Source organism: Bison bison, unplaced genomic scaffold (assembly GCF_000754665.1).
Source record: "Bison bison bison isolate TAMUID 2011002044 unplaced genomic scaffold, Bison_UMD1.0 scf7180017864526, whole genome shotgun sequence".
Classification (NCBI taxonomy): domain Eukaryota; kingdom Metazoa; phylum Chordata; class Mammalia; order Artiodactyla; family Bovidae; genus Bison; species Bison bison.
The window spans coordinates 2,795,156-2,807,643 of NW_011495077.1; the positions used below are offsets into that span (position 1 = coordinate 2,795,156).

Below are 12,488 nucleotides of genomic sequence, written 5' to 3' on the forward strand. Positions count from 1 at the left end.
GTCATCCCTAGGAGGTGTCAGGCCCTCTTACTATCTAGAGGAGGACTTTGGGGGTGGGGAGCACTCTGGGTTAAAACAGCCACCCCCATAATCTCCCAGAGAAGGTCATTTAGGGCTTTGGATGGAGGATGGGGACTCCCTTCTTGGGAGGCATCCCCTTCTGGCCTCAGATGGGAGGGCTTGCCTTCCGTTCTTTGGCTTCAGCATTGACTGTGCCGGAATCCTGAAGCTGCGGAATTCAGATATTGAACTGCGGAAGGGCGAGACGGACATTGGGCGCAAGAACACACGCGTGCGGCTGGTGTTCCGAGTACACGTGCCCCAAGGCAGCGGGAAGGTTGTCTCGGTGCAGACAGCATCGGTACCCATCGAGTGCTGTGAGCAAAGAGGCCCTGTGCCATCCTTCTGTCTCTGGCTAACTTCTTGTCCGTGTGTCTGTCTGCCCATGGCCTCCGCAGTGTGCCGTGCCTGGCTGGTCCCCTAAGGGACCCAGCCTTTATTTCTATTGTGGGTGGGCTGGGGGAAGTGTTCTATTTTACCCCGGCTGCAGATTCGGCCCCTAGGCTGGACCAGAGCAACTCTAGCCTCCATCTGCCCCTGGGCAGCCCCTTGACCTCTCTCTCCGCCCAGGAGGGGTTCCTTACCTGGCCTGTGTGACCCCAGGAAGACTGTTGTTTTTCTTGTGTGTCCGCCGCTGAGGAGGGCTCCTCCAGGCTCTGTGGCAGTTGTCCTAGGCAGGGTGGGGGCGCAGGAGCCTGTCCTCTCCATAGCAGCCCAGCCAGGCCTTTCCTGCACTGCTCTACAGCCCAGCGATCAGCTCAGGAGCTGCCCCAGGTGGAGGCCTACAGCCCCAGTGCCTGCTCTGTCAGGGGAGGGGAGGAGCTCGTGCTGACTGGCTCCAACTTCCTGCCAGACTCCAAGGTGGTGTTCATCGAGAGGGGCCCTGGTGAGTACCCATTCTGGGAGGAAGAGCTTGGAACGGGGAGGGTGAACAGTCTCTGCACTAGCAAGTGGAGCCTCAATTTCCTTATCTGTAAAATGGAACGGAAAGATGCCCTTCCTCTTGCACTGCTTCCCCTGCATATGACAGCCATCTGAAATGCTCAAGATGGTGAATAAATGTAAGAAATACACATTCTTTTTATTAAAGATGAGTCAGCTGTGAGCTAATTTACCCTCATGTGGACAGGGAAGATGAGAAAGGAAGAGGGGACTATACCCTGAGCCCTATGGGACTCATAGCCCTATACTATGGGACTATGGGACTATAGCCCTATGGGACTATACCCGTAGCCCTCAGGGACTATGCCAGACCCTGAGCCCCTCCTGAGTTTCTGGACTGGCAGCACAGCTATGATGACAAGAGCCTGTGAGGCATCCAGCATAGAGCTGCAGGGGTGAGAAGGGAAGACTGAGGGGCCCAGGTACACCCCCCAGCCTGAGGCTCAGCTCGCCCCTAACCCTGCCTGCTCAGAGCCCCAGCCCCTGCCTTCAAGTTTAGCACCCTAGGACCATATCAGAGCAGAGTCAGAGGTTCTGGGTCCTGAGACTTGGAGTCTTATTGACTCCCTTCAAGCTGAGACCCTTTCCTACCCTTGAACTTCTTTCCAGCTCTATCATGCGAGGGGATGATGTTTGGAGTTGGGTGGGAGGGCTCAGGAGTTTTTTATGGTCCCTGGATTGGTCCTGCCATTCCTCTTGGCTCAACTGATGGCTTGAGATCTTGGAGACAGTTGTAAACCCGGCCTGTTCCATTCGATTGAGTAAACAGGCTTTGTTAGGACCTTCTGAGTGTGGCCTTAGCTCAGCAAGAGGGGAAATGGCAGTGGGCAGGGACTGTGGGGCTGGGCTGGAGCTCCCTGTTCTTTCTGCACAGATGGAAAGTTGCAATGGGAGGAGGAGGCCACGGTGAACCGGTTGCAGAGCAATGAGGTACCCGTGTTCCTAGGGTCTCCACCCTGGGGGTGGGAGAAGTCAGGAAATTCTCAGCTGACTCCCTTGCCTTGGGAGTGGACTCCAGAAGTGACCTGTTCTTTGCTAGAGGAGACATCCTGGCCATTCTGGAAGCAGGGACACCTCTGGGGGATGAATTTTGCTCCTTAGCAAATGGAAAAAGCCAGGAGGTGGTGTTTGGGCTGAGCCTAGATCCCAGAGGGCTCCGTGCCTCATCCTCTGCTCCTCCCCAGGTGACTCTGACCCTGGCCGTCCCTGAGTACAGCAACAAGCGCGTGTCCCGGCCGGTCCAGGTCTACTTTTACGTCTCCAATGGGCGGAGGAAGCGCAGTCCTACCCAGAGTTTCAAGTTCCTGCCTGGTGTGTTCTGGTACAGCCTGTGGTGGCAGGGTGGGGATGTGGGGGCTAAGGCAGGGGCAGAGGGATGCAGTGCCCCATGGGGAGGGGCTAAGGGCTGGATGAAACCTGGGCTGGAGAGGTGGGGTCAGCGGGTATGTGGTGGGGAGACTGCCAGCCCTCTCACCAGCATGTCCTCCTGCTTCCCCTCCATCCAGTGATCTTCAAGGAGGAGCCTCTGCCGGATGCATCTCTCCGGGGCTTCCCCTCAGCATCGGGCCCCCCCTTTGGCTCTGACATGGACTTCTCACCACCCAGGCCCCCCTACCCCTCCTATCCCCATGAAGACCCTGCTTATGAAACTCCTTACCTGTCAGAAGGCTTCAGCTATGGCACGCCCCCTCTGTACCCCCAGACGGGGCCCCCACCATCCTACAGACCCGGCCTGCGGATGTTCCCTGAGACTGGGGGTGCCACAGGTTGTGCCCGCCCACCTCCAGTCTCTCTCCTTCCCCGGCCCTTCCCTAGTGACCCCTATGGAGGACGGGGCTCCCCCTTTCCCCTGGGGCTGCAGTTCCCTCCTCCCTCCCCCTTCCGGCCCCCGATGCCTTCATCCCCACCACTTGAAGGCCCCTTCCCTCCCCAGGGCAGTGTTCACCCCCCACCTGCTGAGGGATACAGTGAGGTAGGGCCAAGCTACGGCCCTGGGGAGGGGGCTCCGGAGCAGGAGAAATCCAGGGGTGGCTACGGCAGCGGCTTCCGAGACAGTGTCCCTATCCAGGGTATCACGCTGGAGGAAGGTGGGTGTGGGACCCGGGGCTGCGAGTGTGAGTGTGTGCAAGAGGTTGCTCTGCATGTTTACTGAGGGCTGGAGTTTGGCTTTCCAGAGACTGGGCCCTGATGGCCCCTCGGGGCCAGTTGGAGGGCCTCAGGAGGCAAGTGCCTGGTGCGTGTGGCCAGCTGACTCCGGTTAACTTAATTCTGAAGGGGGCAGGGAGTACCTGCCCCACCCTTCTGCCTAGGCCCTCGACCCCAGATCACAAAGACACAGGGCTAGAAGTACTTGCAAGACCATTCAATCTAGCTCCCTCAATTTGCAGATTCAGACACTGAGTTTCAGAGAGGAGCAGTGGTTTGCTGGTGTTCAGTCAAGTTTTCCCTTGTCTCATCTCCCCCCAAACATGGTGACTGTGGTCTTGAGTGGCGATGAGGACACTTATTTCTACTCTTCTTCTTCCCATCGGCTACACCCACTTCCGGCCCTGCTGACAGTGCGGGCTGAGCCAGCAGGAAGGGGCTGGCATGAGGGCCCGAGAGCCCACGTGGACAGAGTTGAGCAAGATTTGATTGAGAGCAGGTGTTAGGACACAGTGGGGAAACTGAGGCCCAGTGGAAGAGAAGCCAGCCAGTGCAGGAGAAATCTAGAGGCATCCTAGAGGGAGGCCTGCCTGGAATGGATTGGGGGTCTCTGGAAAAGGAGGCGACCTGCCCTGCTCCCAGTCTCTCAACTGCCCCTCCTTTACAGTGAGTGAGATCATTGGCCGAGACCTGAGTGGCTTCCCTGCACCTCCTGGAGAAGAGCCTCCCGCCTGAACCATCGCCTGGCACCCTGCTCCCAGCCCTACCCACTTTCCCTTGTCCTGGGGTGGTGGTTCCAGAGGCTTGGGGGCCAATCTGGTTCCGTTTTCCCTAGCTCTCGCCTCCTCTCCCTTGCCCTCTCTCCCCTCCTCTAGCTGAGGTGTGGCCCCTGATCTGGTGCTGCCTTGAAGGGGTGGGAGCAGGAGAGTGTGGAGGACTGGGGTGGGGGTGGACTCTGGGTGGGGCCTGCACACGAGGACTGGAGGGTTGCCGGGAGCGAAGGCCCTGTCTAGACTGTGTACAGGCCTCGGCGTGGGGAGGCCCGGCAGGCTGATGGCTAATAAACTGCTCGCTGACTAGTGCTTCCGGCTCCAGAACTCTTTGGAGAGAGAGATATGGGGCAGCTTACTCTAGCCCTGGCTGGAGGAAGCTTAGAACCTGGTAAGCGGTGGGCTGTGGCTGGGAAGACCGCATCCCAGAGTCATGGTGCAGGGGGCTGGGGAGGGTTTGAAGGGTCCCAGAGGCTCCTTAGGGGGTTTCCTTGGTGGTGCAGTGGTAAAGAATCTGCCTGTCAATACAAGAGACATTGGTCTATCCCTGGGTTGAGAAGATCCCCTGGAGAAGGAAATGGCAACCCACTTCTATCTTCTTGCCTGGGAAATGCCGTGGACAGAGGAGCATGGCGGGCTCTAGTCCATAGGGTCACAAAGCATCAGACACAGCTTAGGGACTAAACAATACCGACAACAGAGCCTCCCCCTGACCCACCAGGGCAAGGTTGGGAGCGAGAGCTTGTAAACCTCTCCTCCCTGGGGATTCAGATTCCTTTAGGAGCTTTGGGAAAATCTGTGTATTTTCAAGTTACTTTCTCTTACTATCACTGAGATGATTCTGATTCATAGCCAGGGTCAGGAAACACCTGTCTAGTCCCTCTCCCTCATTTATCAAGGAGGACTCAAAGGTTCAGAGAGGGAAATGGACTTGCCCTTTATAACACAGCTAATCAAAGCAGGTTGAACGCTACACTCCTGGGCTCCTGCCCCCAGCTGACCCTCAGATGTCCTAACCCATGGGGGTCAGGCCCCCGAAGCTTATTTCTCTGGAGCAGAGTAGGGGCTGAGGGAGGAATGGCCTGGGCCCATCCGTGCTCTGGATTCTGCCCTCTTTGGGGACTGTGAAGACATTTGGGAAAGATCTATGCTTCAGAGGTAGATTGAAGGAAGCTAAGCAGCTCCCTGGGAGCCCTGGCTTTGCCTGAACTCCGGCCCGCTCTATATGTGCAGCTATCACCACTGACAAGCCCAGCCTGGGAAAGCTGGATGGCCCCCTGTCTTCACAGCCTAGGGGGCCCAAGTCCCAGTGGGTTGGGGAGAGCCTGGCACACAGCAGGGGCCACGGCCCAGAGATATTCAGGTATTAGGAACTTGCCTTGCCTCAAGGCTGGTGGGGCCTCTCTGTGTCCAGTGTGTCCAGACAGGCTTGGCAAGTCCCCATGTATTCAGGAGTGGGTGTGACAGAAGCTGGCTCTGGAATGGAGGACAAGAGAACCAGGGTGACCTCTGGTCTGGTCATTGCTGATTTGCAATGAATTTGCTTTATCTTCCTGAACACAAACTGCTGCGAACCAGACTGACATCAGGTGATTGGCTCGCTGGGGCGTGGCTGCTCCTCAAAGGTATCCTCCAGCAGGGCTAGTGTGGTCACCCAGTGCTCCCATGGCAGGAGGGACCCAGGGCGCACATGTCCTAGCCAGCACTCTTCAACTCCCCCTGCGAGATCTGACAGGGGATGCATCAGCCTGTGTGAATGAAAGGCTTTAGTGATGAGGGCTCATTGCCTCCCCAGGCAGACTGTTTTACTCTCTGCCAGGGCACTGCCATTCATTCACTGCCAGGCATTTATTGAGCAGCTACTAAATGCCAGCTAGTGGGTCCTGGAGGACCCCGTGGCCTCATGGGGTGACAGATTAAAAACAGTGCGTTATAACTCAACAATTCAACTCAGTAAAGGTGTTTTATACAGACAGTATGTCAGATGGGTAGGGGGCAATAAATAATTTTAATATGGGATACAGAGAGTAGGGATGCTCCATCCAGCTGTGGGGGTCAGAGGGAACTTTGGGGTTGACTTCTAGACCGAGATCTGAAGCATGACCTGGGGGTTGACTGGGCTGAGAGTGGGGCAAGGGCAGGCCCAGGCACTACCCCCAAATGGACTATATCTGGAGGGAGGGCCCACAAATCAGGGCCTTGGCACACTCATAGAACTGGTGAAGTTCTAGAAATGGGGCGCCATGAGTAAGAACTAGGGGGAAGCAGCAGCTGGATTCTGAGGGGCTTTGTAGCCATAGTGGGAAACCTATCCAAAGGTAAAGGGCGCTTTCCCACTAGATGATTGGGCTTAGGCTTTCCAGTAGTCATGTATGGATGTGCAAGTTGGACCATAAAGAAGGCTGAGCACTGAAGAACTGATGCTTTTGAACTGTGGTGCTGGAGAACACTCTTGAGAGTCCCTTGGACAGCAAGGAGATCAAAGCAGCCAATCCTAAAGGAAATCAACCCTGAATACTCATTGGAAGGGCTGATGCTGAAGCTAAAACTTCAATACTTTTCCAATGAGTTGGAAAAAACCCTGATGCTGGGAAAGATTGAAGGCAAAAAGGAGAAGAGGGTGGCAGAGGATGAGATGGTTAGATAGCATCACTGACTCAATACACATGAATCTGAGCAAATTCCAGGAGATGGTGAAGGACAGGGAAGTCTGGTGTGCTGCAGTTCATGGGGTTGCAAAGAGACACGACTTAGTGAGTAAATCACGACAGCAACAGGTTGGGATTGGTACAGTAGATTTGCCTTACAGTTCTTCATCTGCTTCCTTGTGACTGCTCTGCCAGGGCACTGTTCTGCCCTCTGGGCCCACAATTTAAAGGCCTAACCCCTCTTCCCATTAGAATCCTAAAGTAGGTCAGCTCCCAGGGTCATTGTCTCTTCCCAGGTTCCTAAGACATCCAACTCCCTGAGGCTGGAGTTGGGGGAGAGAGGAGAAGGGGGGTGGATCTTCGGTTGGTGCCAGAAAACATTTTCTTGGCCAGGGTTTCTCGAAGTGTGGTCTGAGGATCACTTGTGTTTGAGTCATTAGGGAGGGTTTTTGGCTTTATTTATTTATTTTTTCATTTTTGTTCTTCATACAGATTCCTAGGCAACCCCTGACCTGCTCTGTTGTATTCTCTGGGGGCAGGCCTGAGTTTCAGCATTTTAAACAGTACCCTAGGTGATTCTCCAGGACAAGGAAGTTTGAGAACTAGAGTTGCTTGTCAACTAAGGGTCATTCCTTCCCACTTCAGGCTCTAAAACAGCTCCCTGCCCCCTTCTCACAGATCTAGTCTGGCCTACTCTGGGTGGAAGGTCACCTGGAAAGGTGTGCTGGGGGAGGGGAAAGGCACACACATTCTTGCCGTTGCAGCTTACCACTCCCCTCACCCGACTCTGTCTTGCTCCCTGGACAATCTGAGATGGTCTCCGGGCAGCCTGGAGCTTTGGTGCAGGATGAGCTGCCCTAGAACTTTCGAGTCGCCTTCTCTGGCTGGATGTCTGGACTTCTAAGGCATGTGGGGAGGGCACCCTGGGCAGGCTTCCAGGTGGGTTTGGGCTCTGCTTGGAGCACCCCTTGCCAGACCTGGTAAGTGTCCGGAAGAAGGCTGCAGAGGATTAACATCTCACATACCTCCTGGAAACTCCAGACGCAGTTTGGGAAGTATGCAGGGGTTTGGTATATTTTTGGAAGATGGTTTTAATGGCATCATTGTCTAGTGGATTCCACAAAACATTTCAAGAAAAGAAAAGGGAAAAAAAGGATATGGGGAAGGAACCTCTTGACTATACAAGACTTAAAGACATAATAGTGTGGGTATTCTTTATAAGATTAAGCATAGACTTGCCATGCAATACCACCAGCAATCTCTTCCCTACATATTGACCCTGGTAAATAAAATAATATGTTCATACAAAAATCTGTTCCCAAATGTGTATAGCAGCTTTATTCATTAACAACCCAAACTGGAAACAACCAAGATGTTCTTCAGTGGGTAAACAGATGAAGTGTAGTATGTCCATGTGGTGGAATGCATGCGTATGTGCTAAGTCACTTCAGTCATGTCCAACTCTGTGTGACTCTGTGGACTGCAGCCTGTCAGGCTCCTCTGTCCATGGGATTCTCCAGGCAAGAATACTGCAGTGGGTTGCCATGCCCTCCTCCAGGGGATCTTCCTGACCCAGGGACTGAACCTGTGTCTTTTACATCTCCTGCATTGAGGCAGGTTCTTTATCACTAGCACTGCCTGGGAAGCCCCGTACAGTGGAATACTACTCGGCAGTAAAAATCAATGAACTATTGATTCATGCAACGATATACATAAGCATTAAATGCACTTTGCTAAGTGAAAGGAGCCAGACTCAAGTGGCTACATTTTGTGTGATTCTATTTACATGACACTCTGGAAGAGGCAAAATGATAGAAAACAGATCAGTGGTTGCAGGGGGAATACTTAGAGAACAAGGTGTTGTTGATTGCAAAGGGATCACACATGGGAATTTTCAGTGTGATGGAACTGTTTTGGGTGATTATCATGATGCTGAACACATGACTCTATGCCACTTTTCTATGTCGAGATCTATAGAACTCTACAAAGACAGAACTTAATTGTAATCAAAACTTTTAAAAGTCATTCAATCCTAAATAGAATGCAAAATGTAATATATGAATCTAACTGTATTATGAATATAAACGGAAAATGTGGGGGAGGAGCTAAAACAGGTAGTTTTGGAAAACAGTGTTTTGACTGGATACTGTAAGACAAAAGGAATCATACATAAAGGTTATAGCTGGTAAAAGGGTCACAGGTTAACAATTCTGATACTACTTAACCTGTATACTAGTGTTGAACAGTAAGTAAATAAATTGTAGTGAGATAGGGTTTCTACTGTCAGGGAAAGAAGGGGGTGGTTAGGTTGATGTGGGGAGTGGAAGGCCAGAATAAACTTTGTGGTGCTGGATTCAAGTTGGAGATATCAGAATGAACTCATTCTCACTTTACAGATATCTATGTCTATGTCTATTAACATAATATTATACATGTTACAGAATATATATAATAGAGCTATATAAATATCTACATAGACCAATAATCCATAGGTATCTCTATGATATATATGTACATATTACACACACATAAACACACAAATAGATGCAGAGATAAATATAGATATTGTGTGTATATAGGGGTTAATATACATACATATATTTGTTAGCTTTGTCTGCTGCTGCTGCTGCTGCTGTCACTTCAGTCGTATCCGACTCTGTGTGACCCCATAGACGGCAGCCCACCAGGCTCCCCCGTCCCTGGGATTCTCCAGGCAAGAACACTGGAGTGGGTTGCCATTTCCTTCTCCAATGCATGAAAGTGAAAAGTGAAAGTGAAATCGTTCAGTCGTGGACTCTTAGCGACCCCATGGACTGCAGCCCACCAGGCTCCTCCATCCATGAGATTTTCCAGGCAAGAGTACTGGAGTGGGGTGCCATTGCCTTCTCTGGAAGCTTTGTCTGCTAGGAAAGCCTAAAATGAGTGGCACTCATTAGCAATGGAGACACCTAGCATCTAGCTTTTGGCTTCTAAATACCATTCTCCAATAAAAGGAACCAGGGTTCTTTGGAAAAATGGCTAATTCTAGAACTGGAACAGGGAAAATACGACGTAATTCTGGAGCAATGTACATTTCCAGAAAGTAAGTGCCAAAAAGGCAAGGCACCTATTCAAAAGACACAAGAGCCAACTCAAATGACGTTCCAGTGGCCAGAGCTGAAACAATTTGAGCAATGTAAAAAGTAATGATAATATTAGATTATAATTCAAATAATAAATCTCTGTAAGTCCACACTGCTACAAATAAATGACTGAATAAATGAGAGAAGGGATAATCTTTTCAGAAAAAATTTCTCTTAATATGTGTAGAAGGAATAAGGGAAATAGGAAATCACCATTAGACCATCTTGCTATAGGCAAGATCCATTGATGAGTGCTAAAATCTGTAGGTAAAACTTTCAGGGAGACCAGGATATTTGTAAAGCCTCAAAGTATCTGCTCCAAAATTAGCCCTACTAATTACTGTGAGGGTTTTAATGTACTGTCCCTTGCTCTAGAAGTTGGAGCTTAATAACTCTTGCCTTGAACATGGTCTGGACTTAGTGACTTGCTTCTAACAAATGGAGTATGGAAAGGGAAAAATTAAAAACTTCACAGTAGAGAAACCAGCCAAATACCACCCTAACCAAGCAATCAAGGTTAACATCACCAGCAATAAGTCATTCGATATCAGGGGGTCCCTGATATGATACATTAAGAATCTCATATAACCTCCATGATATTCTTTCTCCAAACCCATAACCTCAGTCTATTCATAAGAAAGCACCAAACAAGCCCAAGTTGGCAAGCATTCTACAAAATATATAACTGTGAATCTTGAAAAGGGTTGAGATGTTTATCTTTGTTATAAGGAAAAACAAGCATGTTTACACACTGACGCCAATGAGGGAGTGAAGCTGAAGCTCTAGGAGGGGGAGGGGCAACCTGTTCTCACGTGTCACAATTGTCTCCCTTTTGGAGATTCGGCCCCTTTGTCTGCTGCTCCCAGGTCTCGAAGCCACTGGATGTGTCCCAGGCACTTTGGATGCACTCTCCAGCGAACCATAAATGCCTGGTTTCTTCCCTCCCCTCCATCTAGGCAGTTGCTGTTTGTGTCCTTGTCCAGGCTGGAGAACCTGAAGAAAAGAGATCCCTTCCTTCCCAGTGGGTTTCCCTGGTGGCTCAGATGGTGAAGCGTCTGAGACCCAGGTTTGATCCCTGGGTAGGGAAGATCCCCTGGCGAAGGGAATGGCTACCCACTCTAGTATTCTTGCCTGGGGAATTCCGTGGACAAGGCTATAGTCCATAGGGTCGTAAAGAGTCGGACACGACTGCGCAGCTAATACTTTGACTTTTTTCATTTCCTTCCCAGCAGGACCTAGCCGATATTCTGTCCCACTTGGCTGTGCCCTGGGCAGGTGGTGGCCCCTTCCTCCTAGTGAACAAGGGAACAGCGCCCAGGCGCGCTAGGAAGGGGATAGACACCAGGGGGCAGCAGTAACAAGGGGGAGGGTGGGGTGGGCAGATGGGAGGAGGAAGGTTAGAAAAAGCAAGACCTTTTTGCTGTTCTATGAACGTCCCATGCTATATCATTTTCTTTGGTTTCTCAGACCATCCCTTGAAGATCAATTCCCCTTTCTAAGAATTTACAGTCATGTGGCCCCTAGGAATCATAGATTTGCCTGTTAATTGTATTCTTTTAAGAGAGCTTTCCCTGTTTTCTCCTACTAGATTGTAAGGTCCTAAAGAGCAGAGTCAATGTTTATAACTCCGTCTCTCCTTGCACAGTGAATAATAAAAGCTGCCATTTTTGTGATGCGTGTTAGGAGCATACATTATGTGTTTTAACTCCATGCTTGCTGCAACCAAGGTTCAGAAATATGTACCAAGAACAGCAGCAACAGAAGTAGATAACATCTGGGGAAGGCTCACTCTGCTCCAAGCATCTCACCAAACCCTCAAAAAGCCCACCTCATTTAATCCTCTCCCAACAATCCTAGGAAGTTGTTCTATTACTATTTCCCATTTCATAGATGAGGAAACTGAGACACAGGAGGCTTAAGTAATGTCGAGTGTCACACAGCTCCTCAGGGACAGAGCTGGGGTTCGCAGGTTAGCTTGTAACTCCAGGTCCAGCAATGTTTTCCACGATACTGCAGCCGGTTCCTTATCACATGGGTGAAATCACATGAAAAGTAAACATGCGGGATTGCCTTCACATGAGGCAGACAGACAGTCCGGATACTGAACTTTAGACTTGGAATCAAAGGCCCTGGGGTTCATGCTCCCATTTGGATATCACTCATTTTTTAAGTAGTGAAATGCAGAGGTTGGGCTGGTCCAAACTGTATCTGAGATTGCTTCCAATTCCAATGTGCTAGAGTTTTATGGTATGATGGGAATACCAGACCATCTCACCTGCCTCCTGAGAAACCTGTATGCAGGTCAAGAAGCAACAGTTGGAACTGGACATGGAACAACTGACTGGTTCCAAACTGAGAAAGGAGTATGACAAGGCTGTATATTGTCACCCTGCTTATTTAACTTATATGTAGAGTTTATCATGAGAAATGCTAGGCTGGATGAAACACAAGCTGGAATCAAGATTGCTGGGAGAAATATCAATAAGTTTAGACATGCAGATGACACCACCCTTATGGCAGAAAGAGAAGAAGAACTAAAGAGCCTCTTGATGAAAGTGAAAGAGAAGAGTGAAAAAGCTGGCTTAAAACTCAACATTCAAAAAACGAAGATCATGGCATCTGGTCCCATCACTTCTTGGCATATAGATGGGGAAACAGTGGAAACAGTCACAGACTTTATTTTCTTGGGCTCAAAAATCACTGCAGATGGTGACTACAGCCATGAAATTAAAAGATGCTTGCTCCTTGGAAGAAAAACTATGACCAACCTAGACAGCATATTAAAATACAGAGATACTACC

General features: G+C 50.3%; 1 protein-coding gene across 1 annotated transcript in view; it reads left to right on the plus strand.

The window, feature by feature from the left end:
• NFATC4 (nuclear factor of activated T-cells, cytoplasmic, calcineurin-dependent 4) overlaps nt 1-4,229 on the plus strand; it is a 9,310-nt gene extending 5,081 nt beyond the window's left edge. Inside the window, 6 exon segments of the mRNA XM_010831363.1 lie at nt 178-377; nt 806-946; nt 1,877-1,932; nt 2,187-2,313; nt 2,508-3,089; nt 3,815-4,229. Coding sequence (XP_010829665.1) covers nt 178-377; nt 806-946; nt 1,877-1,932; nt 2,187-2,313; nt 2,508-3,089; nt 3,815-3,882 — 1,174 coding nt within the window. The 3' untranslated portion in view covers nt 3,883-4,229.
• The last annotated feature ends 8,259 nt before the right edge of the window (nt 4,230-12,488 follow it).